The sequence below is a fragment of the Pipistrellus kuhlii genome, unplaced genomic scaffold (genome assembly GCF_014108245.1).
Source record: "Pipistrellus kuhlii isolate mPipKuh1 unplaced genomic scaffold, mPipKuh1.p scaffold_m20_p_22, whole genome shotgun sequence".
Taxonomy (NCBI): Eukaryota; Metazoa; Chordata; class Mammalia; order Chiroptera; family Vespertilionidae; genus Pipistrellus; species Pipistrellus kuhlii.
The window spans coordinates 8720026-8744443 of NW_023425521.1; the positions used below are offsets into that span (position 1 = coordinate 8720026).

Consider the following 24418-nt stretch of genomic DNA (forward strand, 5'->3'; position numbering starts at 1 on the left):
GACCCGGATTAGGTGGTTACCTGCGCTGGGTCTGAAAGGCCGTGGCGGGACCCAGGCGGGGGCTGGGGTGTGCCAGGACCCGGTCCTGAGGCCCGGGACCATGGGGGGCCCTTCCGGACCCCGCGGCCCCCTCGCCGGACCTTCCTGGCGCCGCCAGCCCGCGCCGCCAGCCCGCGCCGCCCGGTCGCCATGGCGACGCCGCGGCCCGAGGGCGGCGCCGGCGGAACCGGCGGAGCAGCCCGGGCGGCGCGGGCGCGGCGGCAGGTGGGCGGCGCGGGACCAGCTCGGGGCCGGCGCCCGGCCAGGTAGGCGCCCCGGCTGGGGAGGCCGCCCGCGAGGGTCGGGAGGGGCTCAAACAGGTGCGCGGGCGGAGGGCCGGGGCGGAGGGCACCGGGTGGGGGCGGAGGGGGCGGGCAGGTGCGCCCCGGCCGCGCCCAGCAGGCCGGGCTCCGGGGCGCAGTCCGGCGGCCTCCCCGCCGGCGCACCTGTCGCTCCCCGGGCTCCCGGACCTCCGAGCGCGGCCGCGGGCAGCGAGCTCGTCCTGCTCCTTCCCGGGCGGCGGTCCCTGCGGCCGGCCTCCTCCTGCCAGGCTCTGCGGAAGTTGGGTGGAAGGGCCTGTGGCTGAACGGGGCCATGCCCCCGGCCGCCCGGGTGGAGGAGGTGGAGGACAGAAGTGATCCACCACCGGCTGGTCTGAAACCCGGAGCGGAGGCTGCCGATGCGTGGCCCCGGCGGGCCTGGGTGGGCCCTGCATTGTGGGCATCGGAGGTGCAGGCTGGGCCAGGCAGGCCTTGGACACCGGGGGCTGGCAGGGCACCACCGCCAGGGAGCCACGTGGAGCCTGCGGCCTGGCAGGTCCTCGGAGGCTGGCGCCCCTGCCGCACCCCTCCCCCCAGGGCCCGCCCCTCTCCTCGCGTTCATTCTGCCTTGGTGGTCGTGGGAATTTTCTAAAGACTCATCAAATGAAGCTCAATTCTGTTCCTGTATTTCCAGAGAGAGAGAGAGAGAGAAAAAAAAAAAGCTTTGCCATCTTCTTGTAGGAACCTTGGTTTCTCCTGTGAAACTGGACTGAGGCAGAAAATATAAGTAGCATGTAAATGTCAAGATGAGCCCCGTACAGAGGAAGGGCTGCTGCTGCCACCTCACCCCAGTGTGGGAGGGGTTCCCAACCCAGAGTGCAGCCACCGCCTTGTCCCGCTGTTCCCCTGGGCAGGCGGAGCTTGGGGTGGTTCAGCCAAAGTAGAAGGAGTTGGTGGGAGAATCACCCCAGATCCTGGGGCTCCCCTCAGTGTGGCTGATGACGGACAGCGGGGAGTGTGGACTCATTAGAGGGGGATCTTGCTGCTGACACCACTCGGGGGCCAACAGCTTTAGCCCCACACCACGGGGGCCAACAGCTTTTGAAACGTGGCTCTTCCTACTGAGCCCAGACTTAGCTTTTGTTCCATTGCTGTTGCCTGAATGCCTGCTGCCTGGCAGGCAGTGTGCGGGGCTCGGGCACAGGCCGATCCCACCGAACCTTTGCTTCGGGCCAGGAAAGGGAGCTCCGTGTCCTCCTCATGGACAGGGAAGCGGGCTCAGGGGAGCCGGCCGCCTGGAGCACACGGTCCTGGCCTGGGGCTCTGAAACCACACGTCTGCGCGGGGCTCACTGTGACTCCCAAGGCTGAGGGCTTTCGCCTTTGCGGACCCCTTCCTCCATAAAAGTGGAAGTAAATAAACAGGATATTTTATGACTGTGTTGGTGTAAAGACAAGTATCATCCAGACTGGATCAAAAGTTAAAACATTTTCTTCAACCCTAAAAATTTTTCCTCCTGATTTTAACAGAAATCAAGACTTTTTTTTTGTGTGTGTGGGGGGGAGAGGGATAGGGAGTCCCCCTACAAGTCATGGAGTCCCAGCACGGAGTCCCCTGTACCTCACGGAGACCTGGACTCCGTGTCCGACTTCCAGCTCTGCTTCTTCCTGGGGCTCCCGGGAGGCGGGCTGGTCAGAGAGTGCCTACCTCACAGCGCAGCCCTCCGGTGGCCTCTCCTCCATCACAGTCCAGGACGGCGGTCGCCCACCTTTCGGACCGCCAGTGGCCCGCAGACCACCGGTTGGAGACCACTGTTTTAGGACGCCCGAGGACTAGCATGTCAAACTCACGCCCGGCAGGCCGCATGCCTCATTTACCCACCCCTCTCCCCTCACCCATCAGGAAAAGCCCCAGCCCCAGCCCCAGCACAGTCTGCTGTAACTCAGTTAAAGCCCTGCTGTCGATAAGAAGGGCAGCTGCCAGGCCTAGGACGTGCGCAGTGTCTGGTCCCCGCAACGAGATTAGGCCCGGTGACCTTTTAACGGAGCAGCGGGCGCGGGAGGGAGCGTGATGCTCAGCAGGTTGGAGCCCCGAGGGCTGCTCCTGTCGCTGCTGATTTCACTAAGTGGCGTCTGACGCAGGTGGACATGGTGGGGGGGGGGGTGGCTGCTGAGGGGCCGCCAGGGATCGGGCGCCACATCCTGTGCTCTGACCATGTGAGGGGCCCCCTCCGGCTCATAGACTGGCCTGGGCAACAGAAACCTTTGGGATGGAGAGTGGCTGCTTCCGGGCCCCTGAAGCTGCTGCCCACATTTCGTGCTGGGAACAAGGGAGGCCCAAGAACTGCCAGAGTTCTGGGGGGGCCAGCCCAGCGAGGGAGGAAGGACGAAGAGTGTCTTTGCTCTCCCCGTTGGGGAATGAAGAAGCGTGACCCCGAGGCATTTGCTTACGAGGGAGAGCATCTCAAATGGTGTCAAGGGTTCAGATGCAACCGTACTTGTGGGTAGGTCAGATTCCACCCAGCCTTGAGGTGTCTACTCTGACACCCCCCCTCCCCCCCCCTCCCACACACCCTCTTTAAAAAAGATCGGTTGTCAGTCAGTTTTGTTGAACCAAATAAGCAATGGGGAAATGCCGTTGCCGAAGGCATCCCCCAGTTCATCGTCTGTAAGACACAGAAACACTTACTGCTTTGTCTTTTCTGCAAATCTGGATTTCATGCTTAGATCTCATTTTATGCTGAGGCAGCAAGGCACAGGCCTGGTCTTGCTTGGTGTGAGTTTTCCTGTCACCCCTCATAGCTGGGCTGAGAATCACCCTCAGATTGGAAGGGGACGAGGGAAACAGACTGGGCCTCCGTGGTGCCAAAGGGCGTCCTTGTCTCCCGCTGGGAGCCCAGCTGCCGGGGTCCGCGCGGACCCAGAGGGCTGCTGTGGAGCATTCCACACGGAGGTCTTGATAGGAGCCTTCCTGCCATCCTCCTCCCCTAACCTGCTCTCCCCACCCTTCAGCGCCCAGGAGCACCCGTGGTCATGTGATTAAAAGTCAAACTGCCTTAGGAGCATGCTCCCACCAGGGCAGTGGTCGGCAAACCGCGGCTCGAGAGCCACACGCAGCTCTTTGGCCCCTTGAATGTGGCTCTTCCACAAAAGACCACGGCCTGGGCGGGTCTGTTCTGAAGAAGTGGCGTTAGGAGAAGTTTACGTGTAAACAATGCGGCTCTCCGAAGACACGGCAGCCGCTGTCCTGCTGGTGCTTGGCTCTGGGCCTGAGGAGTTTGCCGGCCACTGGCCCGGGTGCGAAGGACTCGGGAGAGACTGCCGTGGGCCCTGCCCCAGAGCACCTTCCTGGGCAGCTCCCACTCGGATCCGGATTGGCTTCGGCGTTTGGAAAGAGTGACAGCTGTGCCCTAGAGACTGGGCATCGGAGTGGCAAAGTCACAACACCCACAGCCAGCCAATCCGGGGCGAGCGGGGGAGCACTGAGCCTTTCCGGGAGCACTCTAGGAACGAGTGTGACCTGGGGCTGGAATTCTTCCGGCCCGTCCACTTTAAAACCCGTGTCTGCTCCGCAAGGTAGGGCCTCTCCCGTGCAGATCCGGCTCCAGCAGGGCGTCCCGCACTGAGGAGGCGCTCGGCAAACAACTGAGTTGAGCAGCTACTCGCCGCTGATATTATAATTTTGGGGGCGTCCTTTATCCTCTGAGCCCCATTTCATCCGTCAAACGGGGATAGTCATGGGGTTATTGCAAGGGTTACGTGGGAGGACGCGGGAGGTGCTGAGGACAGGGCAGGGGTTGCCTGTGACGAACCCTCTGCCCTCCCCAAGCACGCCTCCCCCCTGCACTGGCCGCATCGCCACCCGGGGCTCTGAGCTCCCGCTCTGCTCGGCCGGCCACCCCCTCTGTGAGAGAGGAGGGGCAGGCCCGGGGCCAGAGCAGGTCCTGCTGTCCCTCCTAATTCAGAGCTAATCAGATTCTGGCGGCCGGGCTCTCAGGGGCGAATCTAATAAAGGACAGGCCGGCGTTTCTCTGCAGCACATTTTCCCGTTGGCGTTGGGCAAGGCATAGACCCAGCACACAGGAGAGTGAGGCCTCCAAGGAGCTCCCAGGGCTGTTGGCAGAGAGGCCGCGGGAGCACGGAAAGCAGGACCCCAACAAGGGTGAGTGAGCGCCAGGCCGGCCCTGGGGACAGGGAGGAGGGGGTGGAGTGCTGAGCACACACCATTTCAGGTTCCAGGTTGCGGGGGGGGGGGGGGGGGGGGGGGCTGCGGGAGGGGCAGAGGGGCAGGTGCGGGAGGGGCAGGGGGGCAGGTGCGGGAGGGAAGGGGGGCAGGTGCGGGAGGGGAAGGGGGGCAGGTGCGGGAGGGAAGGGGGGCAGGTGTGGGAGGGAAGGGGGGCAGGTGCGGGAGCAGGGATCGGTGCACGGGTGTGAGGCGGGGAGTCACAGGTTGTGTCGTTAGCCCAGAACAGTGACCGTCTCCAGTGGACGGGGCTGCGGGGGAGCCTGAGGGAGGGTCATGTGACGGAGCTGGCATTTCCCTGGCCGTCCCTGTGCGGTCAGACAGACTGGAGCGGGGAGAGCGATGGGGCAGAGGCGCGGTGCCTGGCTTAGGCTGGTGACAGTGAAGACAAAGGAGATGGCCAGGAGGGACGTGATGGGGAGAGGCCTGGGGGGCCCCGGATGGGGCGGGCTGTCCGCGCTGGCTCCCTGGGCGGTCGGAGAGGAGTGTGTGCCAGGATGTCCGGGCAGAGACGTTAGGGGACAGTGCGAGGTGGGGTTTGGTTTGGGGGGAGGACAGAGCTGGCACTGGCTGTGGGAGTCAGGTAAGGACAGAGGAGGGAGATCCAGCAGAGCTTCCCGTGGGCCGGGGTTTCTGACTCGGGTGTTCCCACCACCACGGCAGTGTGTCTGGGAGATGACCTGACACAATGTGCCTAAGACCTCCTTAGGAGGACCTAACCTGGTCCTCCCCCACCCGGGACTCCACGCCCCAGGTCGGCGTTCCCTAGCAGGTGTGCAAAGAACCCTGAGGGCTCGGGTTTAACAAGTGAACAGCCGCCCATCGTTAAGTTAGAAAAGCAAGCTGGCCTGGCCGGCGGTGCAGCCAGTGGGGTGTCGTGTCCTGTGTGCCAACAGGTGGTGTGTTCCATTGCCAGGCAGGACACCTACCCAGGTTTCGGGTTCAATCTCGATGTTTCTCTCTCCCTCCCTCCCTCTCTCCCTCCCTCCCTCCCTCCCTCCTTTTTTCCCTCCCTCCCTCTTTTATTCTCTCTCTCAAAACAATACAAGCATATCCTTGGGTGAGGATTACAGACAGAAAAGCCAGGTGAAATTGGTGTGATCCCGTTTCCATCAAAGACTGTGCGTGCATTTCTAGAAGAGGATGTAAGGGTATAAGTGAAAATGCCGCTTTGTAGGTGTTCTCTTCGCTCATTTGTATCTACTGTAGGCAGTGTGTGTTACTAACTCCTTCCTGTCAGGACAGCGGCACTCCCACCGAGCTGCGCTCAGAAAACGGGGGTGGGTGTGGGGGGGGCTGGGGACTGGAGAGGCTGATGAGCACGCATTCGCACAGAGTGAGGGGTGTGGGATGTGGGGTGGCAGAGAGGGGGGCGGCAGGGGGCGCCTTGGGGGGCCTGGGCCGTGTCATTTGGAGGTGGCGGTGATCCCCTGAGCTCTGCTGTCTTTCCCGCAGCTGCTGCCTCAGCATGGAGAGCCGTGCCGGCCCCCGCCCTGGAGGGCTGTCCTACTGTGTGGCTTTCTCCCAGCTGCTGGGCCTCACGGTGGTGGCGGTGACCGGCGCCTGGCTGGGTCTGTACCGCGGAGGCATCGCCTGGGAGAGCGACCTGCAGTTTAACGTGCACCCGCTCTGCATGGTCATCGGCCTGGTCTTCCTGCAGGCCGACGGTGAGTCCTGCTCCCCGGAGCCGCTCCGAGGGGTGCCCTGTGCCCCGCCACCCCTGCCGTCTGAGATTCTGGAGAAGACAGAGGAGCCCGGAGACATGGGTGGTGGCTCCTGCTCTCCCCCTTTCCAGCCGGTCCCAGCGCTCCCATCTCTGGCTTCAGTAAGGAGCCCCCGGGGGGGGGGTGGGTGCCCTTGGCAGGGAGGAGCCAGGGGGAAGACTGAGTGTGCTTGGGGCTGGGGAGGAAGGCCGGACAGGCCTCTCTCCGGGTAGGAGCGAGGCCCCCACTGCCTGCCGAGCGGACGGTTTGAGGTCCCTCACAGCCATAGGGGAGCTCAGAAGTGGGGCATCTCCGTGTGGCTGCAGGATGAACCTGGAATACACAGGATGCCTGACCAGGAGGTGTCGGGCCAGGGGGTGGAGCCAGCTTTCTCCTCCATGTCCTGCGGCTGGCGTACCTGGACGAGCCCTTGACTCTCAGATGGGCGCTCAGCCTCGGGGTGCCTCCTGGCTGCTCTGGCAGGAAGGCCGGTGCCGGCGCTGACTGCCTCTCACTCCCACAGCCCTGCTGGTTTACCGCGTCTTCAGGAACGAGGCCAAACGCACGACCAAGATCCTGCACGGACTGCTGCACGGCTGCGCCTTCGTCATGGCGCTGGTGGGTGAGTTCCTGCGCACGGCCCGCCTCCCTGCCTTCCGGCGTCCCAGGCGGGGCGGGGACGCTGGGTGCTGGGACAGGAGCCCAGACGCCCCGGCCGGTCTGCTTTCTCCTGGGCCACCTGGCCCTCTCCCTCCCCCTCTGGCCCATCCTCTCCCGCAGGCCTGGTGGCAGTGTTCGACCACCACAGGAAACGGGGCTACCCCGACCTGTACAGCCTGCACAGCTGGTGTGGCCTCCTCGCCTTCGTTCTCTACGTGGTGCAGGTGAGTCCTTTCCGCCCCAGGGGGCAGGGCAGGCAGAGGGTGGGGAGGAAGGAGCGAAGACAGTGCGTGTGTGCCCTCAGCTGAAAGCCTTTAGTCTTTAGCACAGCGGGGTGCAGCGCTCAGGTTCTGAGGTGGGTTCAAGCCAGGATGTTAGGGGTGAGGGGCCTCGGGTCCCGGTGCCCTTCCAGCTGACACCCACGCAGTCTGGCCAAGGCCCAGCCCCCCGAGGGTGCAGGGATGACGAGGGAGGCCAGGCCCGAGGTCAGGATCTTACCTGAGTGCTCAGCGCTCCCCCCGCCGCTCTGACGGCGGAGGGAACCGGTGGGTGGGCGAGGGGCTCCCGTCCGGCTCGGTGGGCCGACGGCCAGCGTGGCCCCCTCCTCGCCGTCCCTTCCAGTGGCTGGTGGGCTTCAGCTTCTTCCTGTTCCCCGGAGCTTCGTTCTCCCTGCGGACCCGCTACCGCCCCCTGCACATCTTCTTCGGCGCCTCCATCTTCCTGCTGTCCGTGGGCACAGCCCTGCTGGGCCTGAAGGAGGCGCTGCTGTTTAAGCTCGGGTGAGTGTCTGCCGCCCCCCAGCCCCCCAACCTCCGCCTTCTGAGCCAGCTCCCTCTGGGGCGTGACCCCCGTGGCTCTCTCCGGCTGGGGGCGGGAGGGGCGGGCTCGGAGGGAGGCATCCTCCTGGCTGGGCCGTGCACGGCCGTGGCCTCATGGTGACCTGGGGAGGCTTCTCCCCCCACCCTGACCCTGCAGGACCAAGTACAGCACGTTTGAGCCCGAGGGCGTCCTGGCCAACGTGCTGGGGCTGCTGCTGGCCGGCTTCGCCCTGGTCGTGCTCTACATCTTGACCCGCGCCGAGTGGAAGCGGCCGCCCCAGGCCGAAGAGCAAGCCCTGTCCATGGACTTCAAGACGCTGACGGAGGGCGACAGCCCCGGCTCCCAGTGACAGGCTGCCCAGGCCCTGCGGGGGCGGCGGGGCCGGAGCGCGGGGCCTCCTCTGGTCCCCGTTGTCACAGCTGTCTCCCCCACAGCCCCGGGGGCTGCCTCCCAGATTGCTGGCTCCCGGGATGCTGGGCACCGCAGGTGGGAACCGGCGTGGGAGGGCTCCGTGGGGGCAGCCTGCCTCTTTGAGCAATGGTTTCCGGGTTGTAGGGCTTGGCCACCTCTGCTTCCCCCTCCTCACCGATGCTTTAGTGCCCTGTTAGTCATGCGCAGACCCTGCCCCTGGTGTCCCCATCACCCCTCAAACGGAGAGGCTTGGAGTAGGCGTTTGGGTGGCTGCAGAAGCTCAGACCCTGAAGGAGTCAGAGAGCGGCCCCCCCAGGAGAGGCAGTGACGAGGGCAGAGCCCGAGGGCTGTGGGGGAACCGGGGCCTCAGCGACAGGCCCGGCAAAGCCAAGACTCGCTTTGTGTAACTGAACTCAAGCCAGGAGTCTCGTTAGACTGGGGTTTGGCAGTGGAGCCTGTGATCCTATCTGTAAACTATGTGGGGGTTCGGAGTGAGGCTCCCCTGGAGAGGGGCGGGGCTGGCCCCTGGGAGGCTCTGGAGCGGGCTCCCGCCCAGCTGTGCTCTGGAGCCTTCCCTTCTTTAGCTCCTTGGCCGCTGGATGGCTGGGCGGGGAGAGGGATGGGGCACAGACAAGCCTTCCCCGGCAGCTGAAGAGGAGGGAGCGGCCCCTGCTAGGCTGCTGGGCGTGGTGGCTTACCTTGCAGCTCAGCCTGCGGCTCCCACTGTCCATGCTCCCCAGCCAGGCAGGCACTGCTCTGACCAGGGGCTGAGGGCACGGCCTTTTCATAAATGAGAAGCTGCTCCCCCCGCCCCTTTCCCTTTCAGCAGGGAGGTGGGCTGCCCGCTTCTGTTCGGGAGGACAGCCCATCTGCCCTGACCTGCCAGGGCCCGTCTCCGCAGGAAGCGGGGACCCCCCAGCCCCACACATGTGCTGTGCTGTGAGCTGAGTCACCGTTTGGCTTCGGTTTAGAAATAACGTGATTAGAGCATCGATCTTGTGCTGCTTGGACCTGGCGAGTGCTCGCTCCTTGTTTTGTTCATTTTCTGGGCTCCGAGGAGCATGACACAGTTCCAGACAGACACAGTTCACTTAAATGATGACGCTAATAACATTTCCAAAGCCAGCGTGTGTGCTTTGTTAAGCGTTGCCCTTTTCACGGCCCCGTGCTGCTCCGTTTCTGACCCCAGTGCCGCCTCCGCGAGGCCCCTTCTCAGCAGGCGGCGGAGGCCAGCGCCCTCCCCCGCCGGCTCCCCCCGCCCGGCGCCTCCCCTGCAGCCTGCCTGCACGAGGGCGTTGGCCGTTTAGATTGCACTCAGAGGGGGCCCCGGGCTTCATCAGTTCTGTCACCACCGAGCACACACTTGTGTAGTCAATGTTTACACGTGAGGAAGCTCCACCTTAGACAAACTATTATACCAAAGGAAGCTGTGTCTGTCCCCTGCCCAAAGGCCGCAGAGAGAAACGGAGGTGAGAAAAGCCCGTAAACCAGTCTGTTTGCCAGAGTGTATGTTGGGTGACTAGGGAGCCAAAAACCCCAGAAGCTGACCCGGTAGTTTATCGTGTTTTGCCTGTGGCCAGACTTTTGTGAACGCTAATGTAGTGCTGATGCAACAGGAGATTCAATAAATGTCTACAGCAGACATCTCCCCGCTGTCGTTGTTTATTGTGGCGATAAGGAGCCAGTGCTTTGGGCAGTCAGGTACGTGAAGGCAGCTGCTCTGCCGGGTGGAGAGAAACAGGATGTCCCCAGGCGGGCACACAGGCTCAGAAACAGCCCAGACCTGCCCAGGCACAGGCCTGGGGCGGGGGGGGGGGGGGGGGGGGGCTCTTCCCTGTGATGAGGGAAGCCCCCCTTTCTCACCCCTCGAGGGGCCTGCACGATGGAGCTGTAAGGGGCTGGTAAAGGCCTCAGCAAGACGTTTCTGCCAGTATTCCACTAACCTTTTTCTTAAAAATAAAATAAAATAAAATAAAATAAAATAAAAATTTAAAAATGCCTCTTTGGGAACTGAGGTCCCGGGATCTCACAGGATGGAATATACTGCGTGCTCCTGAAAAGCTCTGTCACTTAAAACGACCCCCCAACTTAGCTCACCCCATGGGGACCCTGCAGCAAAGCCTCTGAGGTGGTCACAGTCCTTTGTTGACACAAATTCTTCCTAACATTTCCTTCCTTTGCAGTGCGGTGTCTGAGCCAGAGCTGCAGAGGTCTCTGCTTTATGCAGCTGAAGTCTTTCTCTGAATCAAGGTTCTCCGAGGACCTTCATTTGCTTAAAAGCATGCAAAGCACGTTGCTGGATACACAGCTGAGCTCAGTCAGGGTCAGGGCTGCGGGCTCTCCGGGCGGCGGCAGAGGCACCCTGACTGAGTGTGCCCTCTCTCTGGCCTTTGTGCGAGCCCCTGAGACGGAGGGGTCCCTGTGTGTGTGGACATTTAAAGGGCCCAGACAGGGTGACGCCCCTCCCTCCAGTGTCACTCCTTCACCTCCTCGAGAGGGATCCACCTCCTCAAGGGCCTGGAAGCCCCCCACGTGCCAAAGTGACCCCTCTTGACTGCGGCAGAGTTGTTTCTCCAACGGAGCACAAAGCAGTGTTTTCCAAGCGTCCTCCATGACCCGCTGCCTTGTTCAGGTTGCTTGCTTCTTGGGTCACCTCCTGAGCACGTGGACAGCCTGGCACAGGGAAACCGTGCAGGCAGGTCTGAGCCGGTCCCACCTTTGCCTGTGTCAATTAAAGTTCTCAGGATCTGCTTTTGCATTTGTTTTGGAGAGAATGCTGCCTTCTGCCAGAGGGTATGTGAAGAACAATTAGAGAACACGTCTAGTCCCTATCCACAGCATCTCCAAACAGCCCATCACCATAGGCTCTGAACAAGGCCTCTCTGTGGGACCTCCCCTCTCACCACCGGCTCTCAGACACAATACACTTGTGATGAGTGTCCCATCCTCGTTCCTGGGAACAGACACACTCAGTCCCCAAATTTCTCTAGCCTCCTCCAGCTCCCATTTTCAAAGCCGAGAGGATGAAATGTGTGCCGCCCCCCATCTCTGCCTGTGGAAGGGGGTCTGGCTACCACGTGGGCGCATGTGCAGCGGTGCATCGCGCCACGGGAGCTGCTGACGGGCGCCCGAGGGAATGGAAATAAGGGGAAGACGGTCTGACGAAGGACTTCTGGGATTGGACAAAGACCTTGCTGTTGCTGTTTCTTTAGTCAGGTTCAGGGTAAGCTCCTTTTTAAGAATTAGCAAAATAGGAGTCACTACCTTCACCTTTCTTCCAATGTCCCAGGCATCCTTAAAAAGCTCTTTTTCCCCTCTTGCCAACCTTACTCATCTTATTTTTGTGTTTTAATGAGTTTACCTGGCTGCTCAGGAATGGCTTTCAGATGAGCCCTCTCCTCTCCCAACAGTCCTGGCGTCCAGGCCGGGATGGCCGTCACCCCTGGTCTCCTGCTGCCCAGCTTTGGTCGTGTGGGGGGAAACGGAAGTTGCTACCCAGCAGGCATGTTTGTTCAGCACAATCCGGTGTCTAGAGGAAGTGGTCTCCTTCCTTGCTTGTCCCTAAAGTAAACAGAGGTAGGAGCTAGGCAGGAAAGGTGGCCGGACTCAGTGCTGGCCACTTTGTAAGCAAGACAAGGTGTCTCCACAGCCAATTTCAGGAAATCTGCAGCCTCTCCATTCACAGGGCATCTGTCTAGCTCTCTGCATGGCGAGGACTGGAATTTCCGGCCAGATTTCTGGAGAAAACATAAAGCCACTGAAGGCAGTGGGCTCCCAGCGCTGACCGAGCCAGCCCTGGGACAGCTAGGGCTGCCCCCTACTCTCGGGCCTCTAACCTAACAGCTCTCACTGGGTTTGGGGGTGGTAGCTGGATTGGGAGCAGCCTCACCTCAGCTATTCACATGGCCCGAGGCCAGTGCGCTTGGGGAGGCTGGAGAAGAACCTTCCACTGAAGAAAAAGCCTCCCGTTCTCATCAGACGCGGTGAGCCTCGGCGGACAGGCCCTCCGACGGCCTTTTCTGGTCCACGGTTCTCCAGGGCCTATCCGTGTCCAACTCCAAGGAGGTGCTCAAGCACTTCAACCAGTGACCACAGCTGGAAGGGGTGATTCGGAAGGTCTCACACGAGACCGCCCAAACCATCTCACATTTGGCCTTCGCCTTAACCCGCCAGGGTCGTCCTCGGGAGCTTCCTCGGCACTGCAGGCCTCAGTGAGGGTGAGCTTGAGCCAGCTCCCTGGAGAGGCACGGAAGGAGAAAGCACCACAATGCCACGGTTTTCCAAGTGTTACCCATTTATAAATAAGTACATTTGCTTTCATACATACAGTTCATTGTACAGATGGCGATCTGTATACATGGGCAGGAAAATGCATTCACTTAAACTTTTCACATCTATCTCACACAGCTCACATGTACAGACAATAAAACTGCTCAAGCAAGTACAGCAAAGGAAATGCCTTCCTTATACACAGGGGGCTAGACGCCTCTGGTGAGTGTGGGACTCCCCACGGCACAAGTTCACAACTGTGTGGTGTTCAATATATCAGGATAGAGAACAAACATGCATTGGATAATATATACTGTACAGAGAAAGTCCTTTACATCTGAGTTATAGAAAACCTAAAGGAAAACTAAGTGCATTAAAGCTTTTTCCAGCAAGTGTCTTGAAAGGACAGCAAAAGGAGGAAGAATCAAAATCATATTAGTACAAATCACTCTTTAATTGTAGACTGTACAGGTTCTGTACTAATTGAAATCATCTTGGATTTGGAGGAGACAGAACAGAGACAGAGATGCTGTGCTGTACGGAAGGGAGGCCACGCCGGAGAACGGCACCCGTCCTGAGCCTGACAAGGAGCCGGCCCCACTCAGCAGGAATCAGCCGAAGGAAAACAAAAACAAAAGAGAGAAACAAAGCCAGAACAGGAAGTGTAACTTACAGATTCCCAAAATAACCTGTGAATGAAGTAGAGATCTAGAGCCAGCGTTTCTAACTTTTTTTCCAGTTAAGTTGGTACACAATAAGGCAGGTACATTCAAGTACTGAATTTTCCAGAATTAACTCTGTCTGGTCCCGGGGACAGAAGGGATTGAGTTGAGTCCCCCTAACCAAGTGTTTTGGTTAGTGATTAGGCAAAAGAAAAAAATCCAGCCAGCAAGTGCTAGAAAAACAATGCAGCTAGGCTCCTTCCTGTCCACAGAGTAGGTCTGTCTGAAAAAACACAAGCGATGCTGGCCTGCATCTATACGCATCCAGCTAAAACCTGACGGGTCAGCTTAGTGGAGAGATCACGGAGTCAGCAGGAGGAAATGAGATGAGGTGGGTGAGGAAACATGAAAGTAACACTTGATTTTTGGTGTCCAATTATGCGTTCATTTGGTACTGACTTTCAAAGCTCTGACTGTGGCCATCATGTGGCCACAGGCATCTCAGGGTGGCTCAGCTGCTGTGAGGCATTGGACACCGAAATGCAGGTTACCGACACTTCAGCCCTTGAGTGGTCTGTTATAAAAGGAGTTGATGAAGACCTGGTGGTGATTCAAGTAGCGCTGCACATGGCTCCACCAGCCCCATTGTGCTTGTGTCCAGGCCCCCAGCCAGCCACCTGTTCTTGGGAGCAGCCAGAGCTGAGTTCAAGGCATTGCATGGTGAAGGTTTCCATGACACGTCTTTGTAGGTAGCTCTTACCCTAAGCCCTTTGTTCATTGTTGTCAGTCATGGTAGATGGTCAGTCTGGAATTCCTAAAGGAAAGGGAGAAAAAGCCACACCTCCCAATGCACATGCAACAGGGCAGCGCCCGCCTCTGTGCGGGAGCAGCAGCGGGCGGCTCTGCAGGTTAGCTTGGGAAGTGGGCAGCCCAGGGACGGAGAGGCAGGGTGGGGGAGACTGGGACAGGGATAGGCACATCCTGACCCCCCAGGAGAGCCTGTTCCATTTTGTGGCAAAGATTCAGTGACCAACTGGTTTTGTCCAAGGCATTTCTGCAGTAGAAAAATAACTATCTTTGAATCAAACCATCCAACTATGACACCTCTGGAGTTAAGAAAAGTTGGAGGCCAAGAGGGACTGAGATGGGTGCTCACGGGGAAGAAGGGGTCTTCTACATACCCATCCACCCACCAGAGCAAGGGAGCGCTGGCCAACCTTCTCCCAGCCTCTGCCTGGCTGAAGGTCCAAAGCAGGGAGTGTTCACAGAGCTCATCCTCACAATTGGCCCAGATGTGTGGAGACCCCTTTGCAGACCTTTGCTTGCCTTCCTGAACCCCCAGAGCTTACGGGCCAGCCTGCTGCCCTAGAGGCAGCCTCTGGAGGAGATGCTGCCTTTCTTTGCTACTGGACAAGCCTGGTGCGGAGCCACAGTGACACCTAGTGGTAAAATATGGTGAAGCAAGGTGACATCCACAGAACCCAATGTCTAGGACTAAAATCTAAGGAAAATACTTAAGGATATTAAATTAGATACTGATTAATTTTTTCTATTGGGTACATCTCTGGAATACAAAAATACCAATATTTAAAGAGGGTTTCATAAACTACTATACAATATAAGGACTAAGAATCCCTTTCTCTAAGCTGTTCTGTTTACAATAATTTAGGAAGAGTGTTTTGTAATCCAGGCTTAACTAAATCAGCCAACTTGTAGCTCTGGACAAAGACCTGGGGTACTGTACATGATTCTAATTACTGGAATTTTCCTGAGCCTTCGAGTTTAAGTCAAACACATCTAAAAAGAGGGCACATGGGAGAAAAGAACGGGCTTGTGCTCTATTAACTCGGGACTTTAATAGTGCACGGCCTGCGACCTGGCAAGCTACAGCAGCAGATACAAAATGGTCTCCATTTTGTCCATGCCAAATTCTCATGTTACACAGGTTTTCCCTTTACTTTGTAAATAAACATTAATTTTAAATTGTTAATCGTGTGCCTTACTGATCCAGTAAATAAAGTAACCATGTCTCAGGAGTCCCTAAGAACATTGCTGGAAAAGCACTTTAAAATCACTGCAAATATTTTTTTGTATTTAAAAATTCTTAGTCTTTTTGATACTTATATACAAGTTATTTCTTGTGCTATAAATGTTGTGATCCACTGCTTGATTTCTTTCCTTTTTTCCCCTTGAAAAACACACTAAAAGACAAGAGCGTTTTTGCTATTTTCTAATGAAGACAGTACTCACACTTAAATATCCAGTATTAGAGTCACAAATTCAAACAGTAAAGTGCACCCATTTATAGACATGATGTGATGGAAACCCATTAGTGCAAGAATTCTGGGCAAACGGAACGAACAACCTATAAGCTGAAGTTTGTCACCACTGTCTCCATTTCAGGGTGATGTGAATAGGATGAGAGGAACTTACTGGTTTCATATGAAAAATCCCCCCCGCCCCCCTGAAGCCAGACATTGATTCAGCAAATGCTGTTGGGAGAGGAGCAACTCTCAGATAAAGTACTAAGATCATCCCATGGCAGTGAAGTAGCAAAACAGGGCACAGGCAGTCTGCTTACAAGGAAGAGCAAGAACTCCGTCTCCTCCCTGTAAGGTCCAGTGGGCATTTTGTAGGCAAAAACTGGCGCCCAGTAGTGATATTCACTCCCTCTTCCAATGGCTAAAAACAAAATGTATTTTATCAACATTTTAGGTGTTCTGTCCAATGAGACACAGACCCTAAAAATCTCCTATTTATCCTGGAAAACCGAAAGAGAGACCGTGCGGAGAAGTAGCGTATTTATAAAACCACAGAACCTGTTCACCCACCCAGCCAGGGGAGGACAGATGTATGTGTCTTGTTCCAAATAAGCAGGGGCACTTTTCTAAGACACTGAGGAGTTTTTCAAAATGTAGCAGCGGCTCCTCAGTGAGAGGTGGTTAAAAAGGGACAAGATGCAAAAAGCCCAACAGGGTTAAGACCTGGAGAAAGGGGGAGTGAGAGGCTGCTGGCCTCCCAGCTGTAGGCTGTGCTAATGCTGTACATTTTCATCTTCTGAGAGAGAGAGAGAGAGAGAGAGAGAGAGAGAGAGAGAGAGAGAGAGAGAGAGAGAGAGGGGGAAAGACACACGCTGATGCCCACTCTGCTCTCATTGAGCAGATAGTCCTTTGGCATCAGAGAAAGAGTCTGGGTCTTGAGTTAACCCAGCTGTTGCCTCTAGCACAGGGTCAAGTCCCAGCCTATTTCAGGCTTGCAGGCAGAGGGGTCCTTCTATTTGGCAGAATCTAAATTAGTGAAGAAGTGTTTCTGGTCTCAATATCGTGCTTCAAGCTTGTTGCAGCGATGCTTTCAGAGGACATTTACTATTACAAACAGGTCTGATCGCATCTGGATTTCTATTCAGGAAGCTGCCCTACCTGTAGCCCTTTACGGACAAGAACAGAGTGATTCCTCACAACTGAGAACTAATTCTCTTCCGCTGATTTGAGTTGGGAAGGTTAAGCTTTACGAACTGATGAGCACTCAGTGCCGGGCCTACGCTCAGGCTTTGGCTTTCAGTGTTCTCGCCACTCCTCTCATGCCGGCCTCAGTCCCTCAGGGGACAGCTTAGCTGAGAACACTAGACAGACGTGTGGAGGGGGCCTGGATCAGAAGACCTGGTGTCTGATGTGCCCCCACCCAGGCTGAAAGGAGGCCTTCTGCACCCTGAAAGGAGACACTTTGTGGTGCCTGGTTTTCAAAATATCACTCCCCGAACACTCCTACCTAAAAAAACAACCAATAGATAATGAAACTATAGATCTCAAAATGGAATGAGACAACATCTGGCACAAACTGCAATGGCCCTGGGTGTAAATTTTGGGAATAAATCTTTTAGTCCCATGAAAACTCAATTTGTTTCTCAAAGAACCAATTTCTTCACTAAATACCATCTGGTTAAAAAAAAAAAAAAAAAAAAAAAAAGGGGCCAGTAGAACAGTTAGCTCCAGGCAAAGATCCACCTAACAGGATTACTGCACAGCCAATCTTCTGTTTACTTTTTGTGGAATCTGATGCTCTGTGACACTTCAGGATCTAAAGGGGGATTTCTCCAAAGATTTTCTACAGCCTTTCAACGAGAATCCAGACAGTCTTTCCTTCTCTCTCTGTCTTCCTATATATTTATTTATTCCTTCCCTCACCTATGGAAAATCAGTAGTTTTTAATGGTAATTGTTGGCTAAACATCCAAAGAATGATTTCAGTAAAATTTAAAAAAATTATCCTTGATTTTTATCCAATTTTCTTGGCTGACCAAAATATTTAAAAAGCTGGTTTTAAAAATGTTGTTAAAATGCTTCTTGGGAAATAAATGTAGTGGTATTTCAAATAATTACATTGGGGTTTTTCTTCCAATTTAACAGACATCTCTTTCTCTTTGATCCTTTCACCCCCACAGGAAGACCAGCAACAACCTAAAGGAACATTCAAGACCTGAAGACTGCAGGGAGCTGGCGGAAGGGGAGACCAGGGCACCAGAATGCACTGGGGCTGGTTATCTGGAAAACACTGGGTCAGAATGCAAAGGCAAAGGGAGCATCACACACTTTCTAAAGTTCCTAGAAGAAAGCGAACAAGAACGTCTTATTTTTGTAAAAAAAGAGAAAGACATTTACACAACAAGAACATCAGTGAAAGCGATTGTCTCCTGGAAAAAGCTGACCAGTGTGTGTGATCTCCCTGGTTAAAGCACACGGCACAACAATCTCCTCGTTGGCATCCGAAGAGAGGGAGAGAGCATGTGGCTGGGCACAGCAAGAGAAACTGAAGTCCTGGCTCACTGGAGGCCAGCTTCCCAGTCGGCTGCATGCAAAGGATTTCGGCATGTGGGCTGCCACCTCTGAACACCACACAGAAACTACATGAGAAATTAAGCTAGAGAACTACCTCAAATGTGGAAACCAAGCCTAAATATGTGCAGTGAAAACATATGGGTCTCACTCCAACAAATGTCTTTTAAACATTAGACTCCACAAATGGTCTCTTTGGTTTGATAGGGGATGTCTGCCCTTGTCGAGAGTCCCGGGACAACTGCCTGTACAGGTTGTCCTGGTATGCCTGAGCCACAGGGAGGGTCCGGGCCACCTTCACATCAGGGTACGAGGAGGCCTGGCTGACTCTCTCTAAGAGGTCTCCGCGGGACCCGTTCGCCAGCATCCCATGGGGGCTGTAATAATCGTCCTCCAGCAAATGGCCATTCTGTGCATTGTTGGTTTTGTTATAAAAGGCAATGTTGCTGATGGATGATGGTGGGCTGAAGGACTCCGGCTGAGGCAAGTTGCCTGGAGACGTGGGGCTGAGAACGGTATCCACCGATGACACTGCCCAGGTCCGATTCTGCTGGTGAAGGTGGGGGTACTGTTGAGTCCGCGCCGTTTTATCTATGATTCCCATGAATGGTGTGGTCCTGGATCGGGTGGGCTCACTGGGGTAACCTCCCTGAGTGGGAGACACTGGCGACAGCTCGTCACATGACCTATCATATGCAGGTTTTAGTGGGATCTCCATCTGTTGAATCGAGGAGGACGGCCGGAAGGTAGGAGTTAGGTTGGAGGCAGATGAAATACTATTGCTAGATGGAGAGAAGCGAAGGCCTACGCTTTGGGAGTGCAGCAATGGCCTGGGAGTTGGTGGGTGGGGTTTGATTTCGTTGGGGTTGACACCAATAGGTCTTCTGATTAGATGCGACACATCAGGGGAACCTAATTGGCTAGAGGAACGCTCCAGATCTAGTTTTGAGTGACAGACCGGGTAATAGGATGCGGACTGACTACGTCCAATCTGTGGTGTCTGGCTGTATCTCATGCCACCTCGGTATGCTGAGGAAGGTCGCTGTGGAAGGTCTTCTTTGGTCAACCCTCCATGCTGACAGATGGCGCCTGCACTCAGACTGGCCTGGACATGCTGCACAGGTCTCCCATCCCCAACAATCCCCCCAATTGACCCTTGATAAACCAACCGGCTCTGACTCACTCCTATGTCCCCTTGGGAAGACTGGTACTTACTAGCCATCGAGTGGGCTACTTGACCATAGGCCCCTGTGGAGATGACAGTGCTTGAATGAACAGCAGAGCTGGGCTGGTTGCTTCTCACAATCTGGGCTTTAGCAGGCTGTAGCCTGAGCCCTTGCTGGGGCACCGCCACAGGAAGCTGAGGCATCTGGTAGGGCCTCTGGGCCATTTTGGATAGTGGAGATTTTGGCCTGCCAGGAAGCTGACTAACATTTGTTTCTTGCTGATAGCGCACAGGCGAGCCAGACTGGGCTCTATAGACACCCATGCTTTCAGCTGGAGGGCTGGCACGATACTGAGGGCCTCTACGGAGAGGGGAAGGGGGAGGGCTTGGGTATTCTTTGCCCTGCCCTCCCACAGGAGGGGGGCTAAAGCGGTAAGATCCACCCTGATGAGCCGGGGAAGTATGTGGTGGACTAGGCCTGTAATGAGAGTTCTGGTGAGTTGGAGAAAGGGCAGGTGAGGTGGACTGATAGCTCTGTCTAGTGGGAGAACCTACAGAACTACTGGACCGGAAGTCAAAAACCTGATGAGAGCCAAGCGGTGAGCTGGAGATGTAGGCCGAGTCCCTGTGGGCTGGAGAGGAGGGTGGGCTCTGGATGATCGGGAGCCCCTGACTGGGCCGTGCCTCCGTCTGGAGGCCAATGGAAACATTTTCAACATCCTGCTCCAGGTACTCCTCCTCGAATATGTCTTGCACAGAGTATATGTCTTCATGCTGAGGTTCAGGTTCTGCTTCTTCTGGTAGCTGCTGCTGAGGCTGCTGTGGTGGCGGTGGCGGCTGCTGCTGCTGCTGCTGCATCTGCCTACACTCCTCCTCCACTCTCATCAGAAGTCTCTGGATCTCACGGTTGTTTGGACACAGCTTGATGGCCTCGTTCAGGTCCTCTAAGGCTGCTGCAAACTGTCTGCTTGACAAAATGTAAACACAGGAACTGGAGTTATTCTGAATCAACAGGAATCACCCAGAGCTGAGAACATGGTCACTATTTCAGAGAACTGTGGGAGCATCTGTCAGAGTCGGGGTTTTTTGGTTTTATTTGATTTGTAAGGAAGGAAACAGGTAGGCTGTCATTCTAGAGGAGTCTAGAATGATTCTCTAACCCGTTCTGCCTCCATCTTCCTTCTGGCCTCTCTGGGATCAGTGAAGAAATGTCCTCATTTTTTCAGTCCAGCCAGGCCCTTCAGGAAGATTCTCTTAGTGCCCAAATGCACACCAGGCAGTATGAGGGTTGGGTGGGGTTGTCATTTACAGGGTCACTGTCAATTAGCTTAGGAACAAAATAATAACTACAATATTTAAAAATCTTGCTGATACAGCAGCATTTTTTTTATTATTATATTTTTGATATTTTGGCTCCAAGTTTCAGGCCTGTTCCATCCTAGGCAAGAACCCTATCTTCTGCCCTTCCTACCCCTCATCCCATAGCACTATTGCTCCTCCATTCTCCTACATCAAAGCTGGGAAGATATTAGTTTTGCTGACTAAACAGCTCAGATTCTAATTTAAAATTAGGATGTGAACTATCAAAGATATTCCCATTCTCTATTAATATTGCCCAGAAAAGAAGCAATTGAATTTGTGGGGAAGGAATTATTTGGTGGGAAAGAGAACTTGACAGTCAAGCTTCTAAAGAACTTTGCTACCCCAGCTAGTTAAGATTAGTATTACTGCCACTGTCGTTACTGGACTTACCCTGGGTTTGATTTCCAGGACCATATCCCGGCCCTGGTTATATCAGTGAGCCTGAAGCAGTTCTTTCCCATGCAGTTTGGGAGAAGGTGGGATGCTGGCAGGAGGCATCAAGGACAGGGACAAGTTATCCTAAGATCACTGATGGCAGGTTCTAGGTCTTTCTGGCACCCTTCCTGCCCACTGGCCAAACCACAGCAGATGGGCATGAGGGATGGAGTCCATTGTGGGTCCCCTCAATCCTGGCAGCAGGGCCTCCTTCTCCACGAGTTTGTGGTAGGGCTTTAGGTAAGAAAGAGGTTTGATGCCACTAGACTTGAGGGGAGACCCACAAGGGAGACTAAACAATCCAGGGACTCCCCAAATGCTTACAGGAAAAGAAAGAGGAGCCTGTGATGTAAGTGACCCATCCCACTTTTCCCTCTGAAAGGGTCGAGGGGATGTTGCTAAGTGACCTCTTCCTAAGTCACAGTGTCTCGTTATGCTCCTGCTTGGGGGTTAACACGATTGAGAGATGGCAGAGGCTTCTTGGAAGAAGGTGCCACTCTCCAACAAGGAAAAGACATTTTTCACCCAAAGCAAAAGACTCTAGCTTTCCACAGCCCCGAGACGTGCCAACCTCAAGCTGAGTATTGCTATGGGAGCCATTCCCAAAGCGCGCCCTACGAGTCCTCAGGGATAGACACATTGGGTACGTATGCCCCAGGATGGCCTACATTGCCTTGGCCAGATTTTCAGAGAAGAGACCTCTTGCTTTTTACCCTCTCTCTCTCTCTCCTCACCTGCTGCTGCGTTTTGCCCTTGCTCTTGCATAGTAAGCTTCATAAGATTTCGGTTTCAGCTCCAGGGCCTTAGTAGCAAATTCCTCCGCCATTCCAAAATCCTGTCATTACAATAGGTGTGCAAATAAGTCATTGAAGAGATAATGAAAAATAGACAACTTGGGAATAACACAGATCATATGTACATTTCTTTGACACTTATGGATGGAATACCTGGGACCTGACATGCCTGGTATGGCTTTAGCCATGTGGCCACAGCTTGAACGTTCCTTCTGCCTTTGCCCTGTGTGGCCCTGCAACCACTCATAAGAATTTATCTGCCCATAAGTATAAAAATACTTTTAATTTTCCTTTTTTCTGCCTTTCTCACAAAGCTCTTTCTAGGCCAGAAGCCCAATGTCAACCCAATGAAGTGCCTCAAGTTGGAAACCTAAACTTATTACACACGCATGAATGAAGCCAACACACAGAAATAATCACTTCCCATGACACACACATCTACACCTCACATGGAAATTCACTCTACTTCCCACCTCCCTGCCACACCCACTATTCCTTGGTTTTCAAAGGGATGAGTGAAATCCAAGAGGATGAGGTCTGTGCTGGCTAGACAGAGTAAGGACAGTCGATGTGTTCAATTCTCTGGTCTGCTTTGTGACCTTTCAGAGTGTGTTGTGTGTTTTCTTATGCATACCTACTTCACAGGTAGGATTAAGAGCAATACAGTATATGAATGCTCTGTAAACAGTTCTTGGCACAAAGTAGATGCTCAGTAAATGGTAGTTTTCTTTTTATTTCAGAGAACTTCTTTGGTCTGTTTCTTCTCTTAACTGGTTCCTTATTTAGGAACATTTAAAGTAAAAAAACCAAAAGAGGACCCTGTCTATGACTAGGGTCTGTGCTATCGCTTCATTTCTTGATCATGGAGGCTCCACGGAGGCACAAAACCATAGTTTTTAACCCTCACACAAAAGAGAAGTTTTTTTCTTCCTCTTTTAATGTCAAAGCACAGCACAGTAGCCTCTGGGTTCACTGTGATTCCTAATGCAGAAAACAAGGCCTTAGGAAGAACAAAGGCCCTGGGGCACAGGTTAAAAAAAAAAAAAAAAAAGAATGGGCAATTTTCTACCAAAGACAGACTTCAGGTGCTAACCAGAGTACTGCTCGTGGGAGGTGATTATTTCTGAACAAATGTGGAGCTAGAGAGAAAGCATTCCATCTTAGCAAGGTTGTCTTCTATACCTACTGTTTCCAACCTTACCCTTTACTTTTTTCTTTTAAGACTATTGTTATGTCTGGGAAGATTATTTTTTCGAAGTATACTATTTGTTAGGCAAAGAGAAGCCAGCAGGGTGGCAGCAGCTCCTGTACTCTGTCTCACTATCACTAGCTGGTGTCCCAGGAGGTGAAGATTCTTCTGTTTTATCTAAGAACCTCACTGCCTCCCCCTAAGACACCCACCTCCTCCTAGTGGCCTCACTCTCCTCAGCACCCAGGGCAGCTCTGCCTCTTAGGGTCCTAACTATGTCCTCTGAGACACCAAGACCATATTAGGGCTCTTTTCATTGTCAGGTTTTAGATGGATGATATAAAGATCATATAGGCAAATAATCTCTCTGATATTGATAGCAGAGCCATTACCACTGAGCTGAAATCTCACTATTGTAGAGCTGAGTTCTTTATTGATCAACACTCCTGTTTGGCTTAGATTATTTCTATCTCTTGATGAACTCTGAAACCTCAGGCTGTTGGACGACAGAGATTCCTGACATGATCTTAGCTATTCCCAGGATCTGAGAGAGGGTTCTTGGCCTTGGAGTGTCTGCATGACAAGGTTGCTGCGGGCAGCAGAGACTATTTACAAGGCAGGCCAAGAAGGACCAAGGATTATTTGGGAGATAATTAGGGACCAGGAAGAGTGCTAAGATTCTATCTGCAAAAAGAAGGGACATGGCATGCTAGAATAAAAAGATGAGTAGAAGTGAAAAGCTCAAGATTAGCCTTAGAAATTAAATCTTGAAGTTCATGGTCCCGAGTCCTCTTTCCAGCCCATCCATATGTGACTCGGGAGCCTTCTACAAAGGGAGGTAATGATTAAAATTCATAACTAATTGCAGCTGAAATTTTAGTGACAATTGCTCTCACATTTTCCCAACGACCAGAAAATCAACTTTGAGGTGGGGAGGATGATGACAGTTTTTTAAATCACTTTCAGTGGGAATTATGAAAACTCAGAAACCTATAAAGTGCCCACAGCATTAACTTTTTTATAGTTTGATATGGATTGTACTTAAGAGTTTGATTTCTTTGAAATTGCAAATGTCAGTGCTCTGTGAAGGACAACCAAGTTCCAAATGGGCCAGAGAAGAATCAGGGGCCTGGTAAAGGCTAGTGAGTGACTTGGACTGTCAACTTCCAGGACTGCAGAAGGAGCTGGGATGAGAATGACTTACGTTCATTTTCCTGCGACACCGAGAGAGGTTGAGGAGAAGAGACACCTTCAGTTCCCGGAAGGTTTTCAAGTCCTCACCAAACCCTTCTCTAGGGAATTTCTTCAGAGCGTACTGGTAGCGCTGGGCAGCCTCCTTTACTTTACCTTTCTAATGGGAGGACAAGATGGCAAAACACAAAGTTGGTCTGCTGAGCAACTAAGTTTGGTCCCATTCCTTATTCTCTCCAGTCATTATGAAGAGTTAGCCCTCCCAAATGCCACTTCAGAGAGTAGGTTTGGCTCTGAATATGGGAGCAGAAGGGGCCAGCTTTGCCTTTAGTCTGGAAAGGCTTGGTTGAGAAACAAAACCATGTGATAAAAGGCCTGGGACCAGC

At 54.2% G+C, this 24418-nt stretch overlaps 2 protein-coding genes across 9 annotated transcripts in view; one reads left to right on the forward strand and one right to left on the reverse strand.

Moving 5' to 3' along the window:
- The first annotated feature begins 85 nt into the window (after window positions 1-85).
- LOC118726233 (transmembrane ascorbate-dependent reductase CYB561) lies at window positions 86-24197 on the forward strand. The gene is made up of 8 exons (XM_045586333.1): window positions 86-305; window positions 4336-4461; window positions 6002-6208; window positions 6768-6866; window positions 7025-7128; window positions 7526-7683; window positions 7880-9309; window positions 19562-24197. The coding sequence occupies exons 1-7, from the start codon at window positions 101-103 to the stop codon at window positions 8070-8072; spliced, it is 1092 nt and encodes a 363-aa protein (XP_045442289.1). The 5' UTR covers window positions 86-100; the 3' UTR covers window positions 8073-9309; window positions 19562-24197.
- TANC2 (tetratricopeptide repeat, ankyrin repeat and coiled-coil containing 2) overlaps window positions 12411-24418 on the reverse strand; it is a 247611-nt gene continuing 235603 nt past the window's right edge. For 5 of the 8 annotated variants that reach the window (XM_045586331.1, XM_045586332.1, XM_036450637.2 and 2 more), the window contains 3 exons: window positions 24046-24192; window positions 21593-21693; window positions 12411-20028 (listed from right to left, as the gene is read on the reverse strand). In XM_045586331.1, the coding sequence (XP_045442287.1) occupies window positions 18063-20028; window positions 21593-21693; window positions 24046-24192 (2214 nt within the window). In that variant the 3' untranslated portion in view covers window positions 12411-18062. The remainder of the gene's footprint in view (window positions 20029-21592; window positions 21694-24045; window positions 24193-24418) is intronic. The other 3 variants (XM_036450639.2, XM_036450644.2, XM_036450641.2) reach the window with 1 other exon arrangement.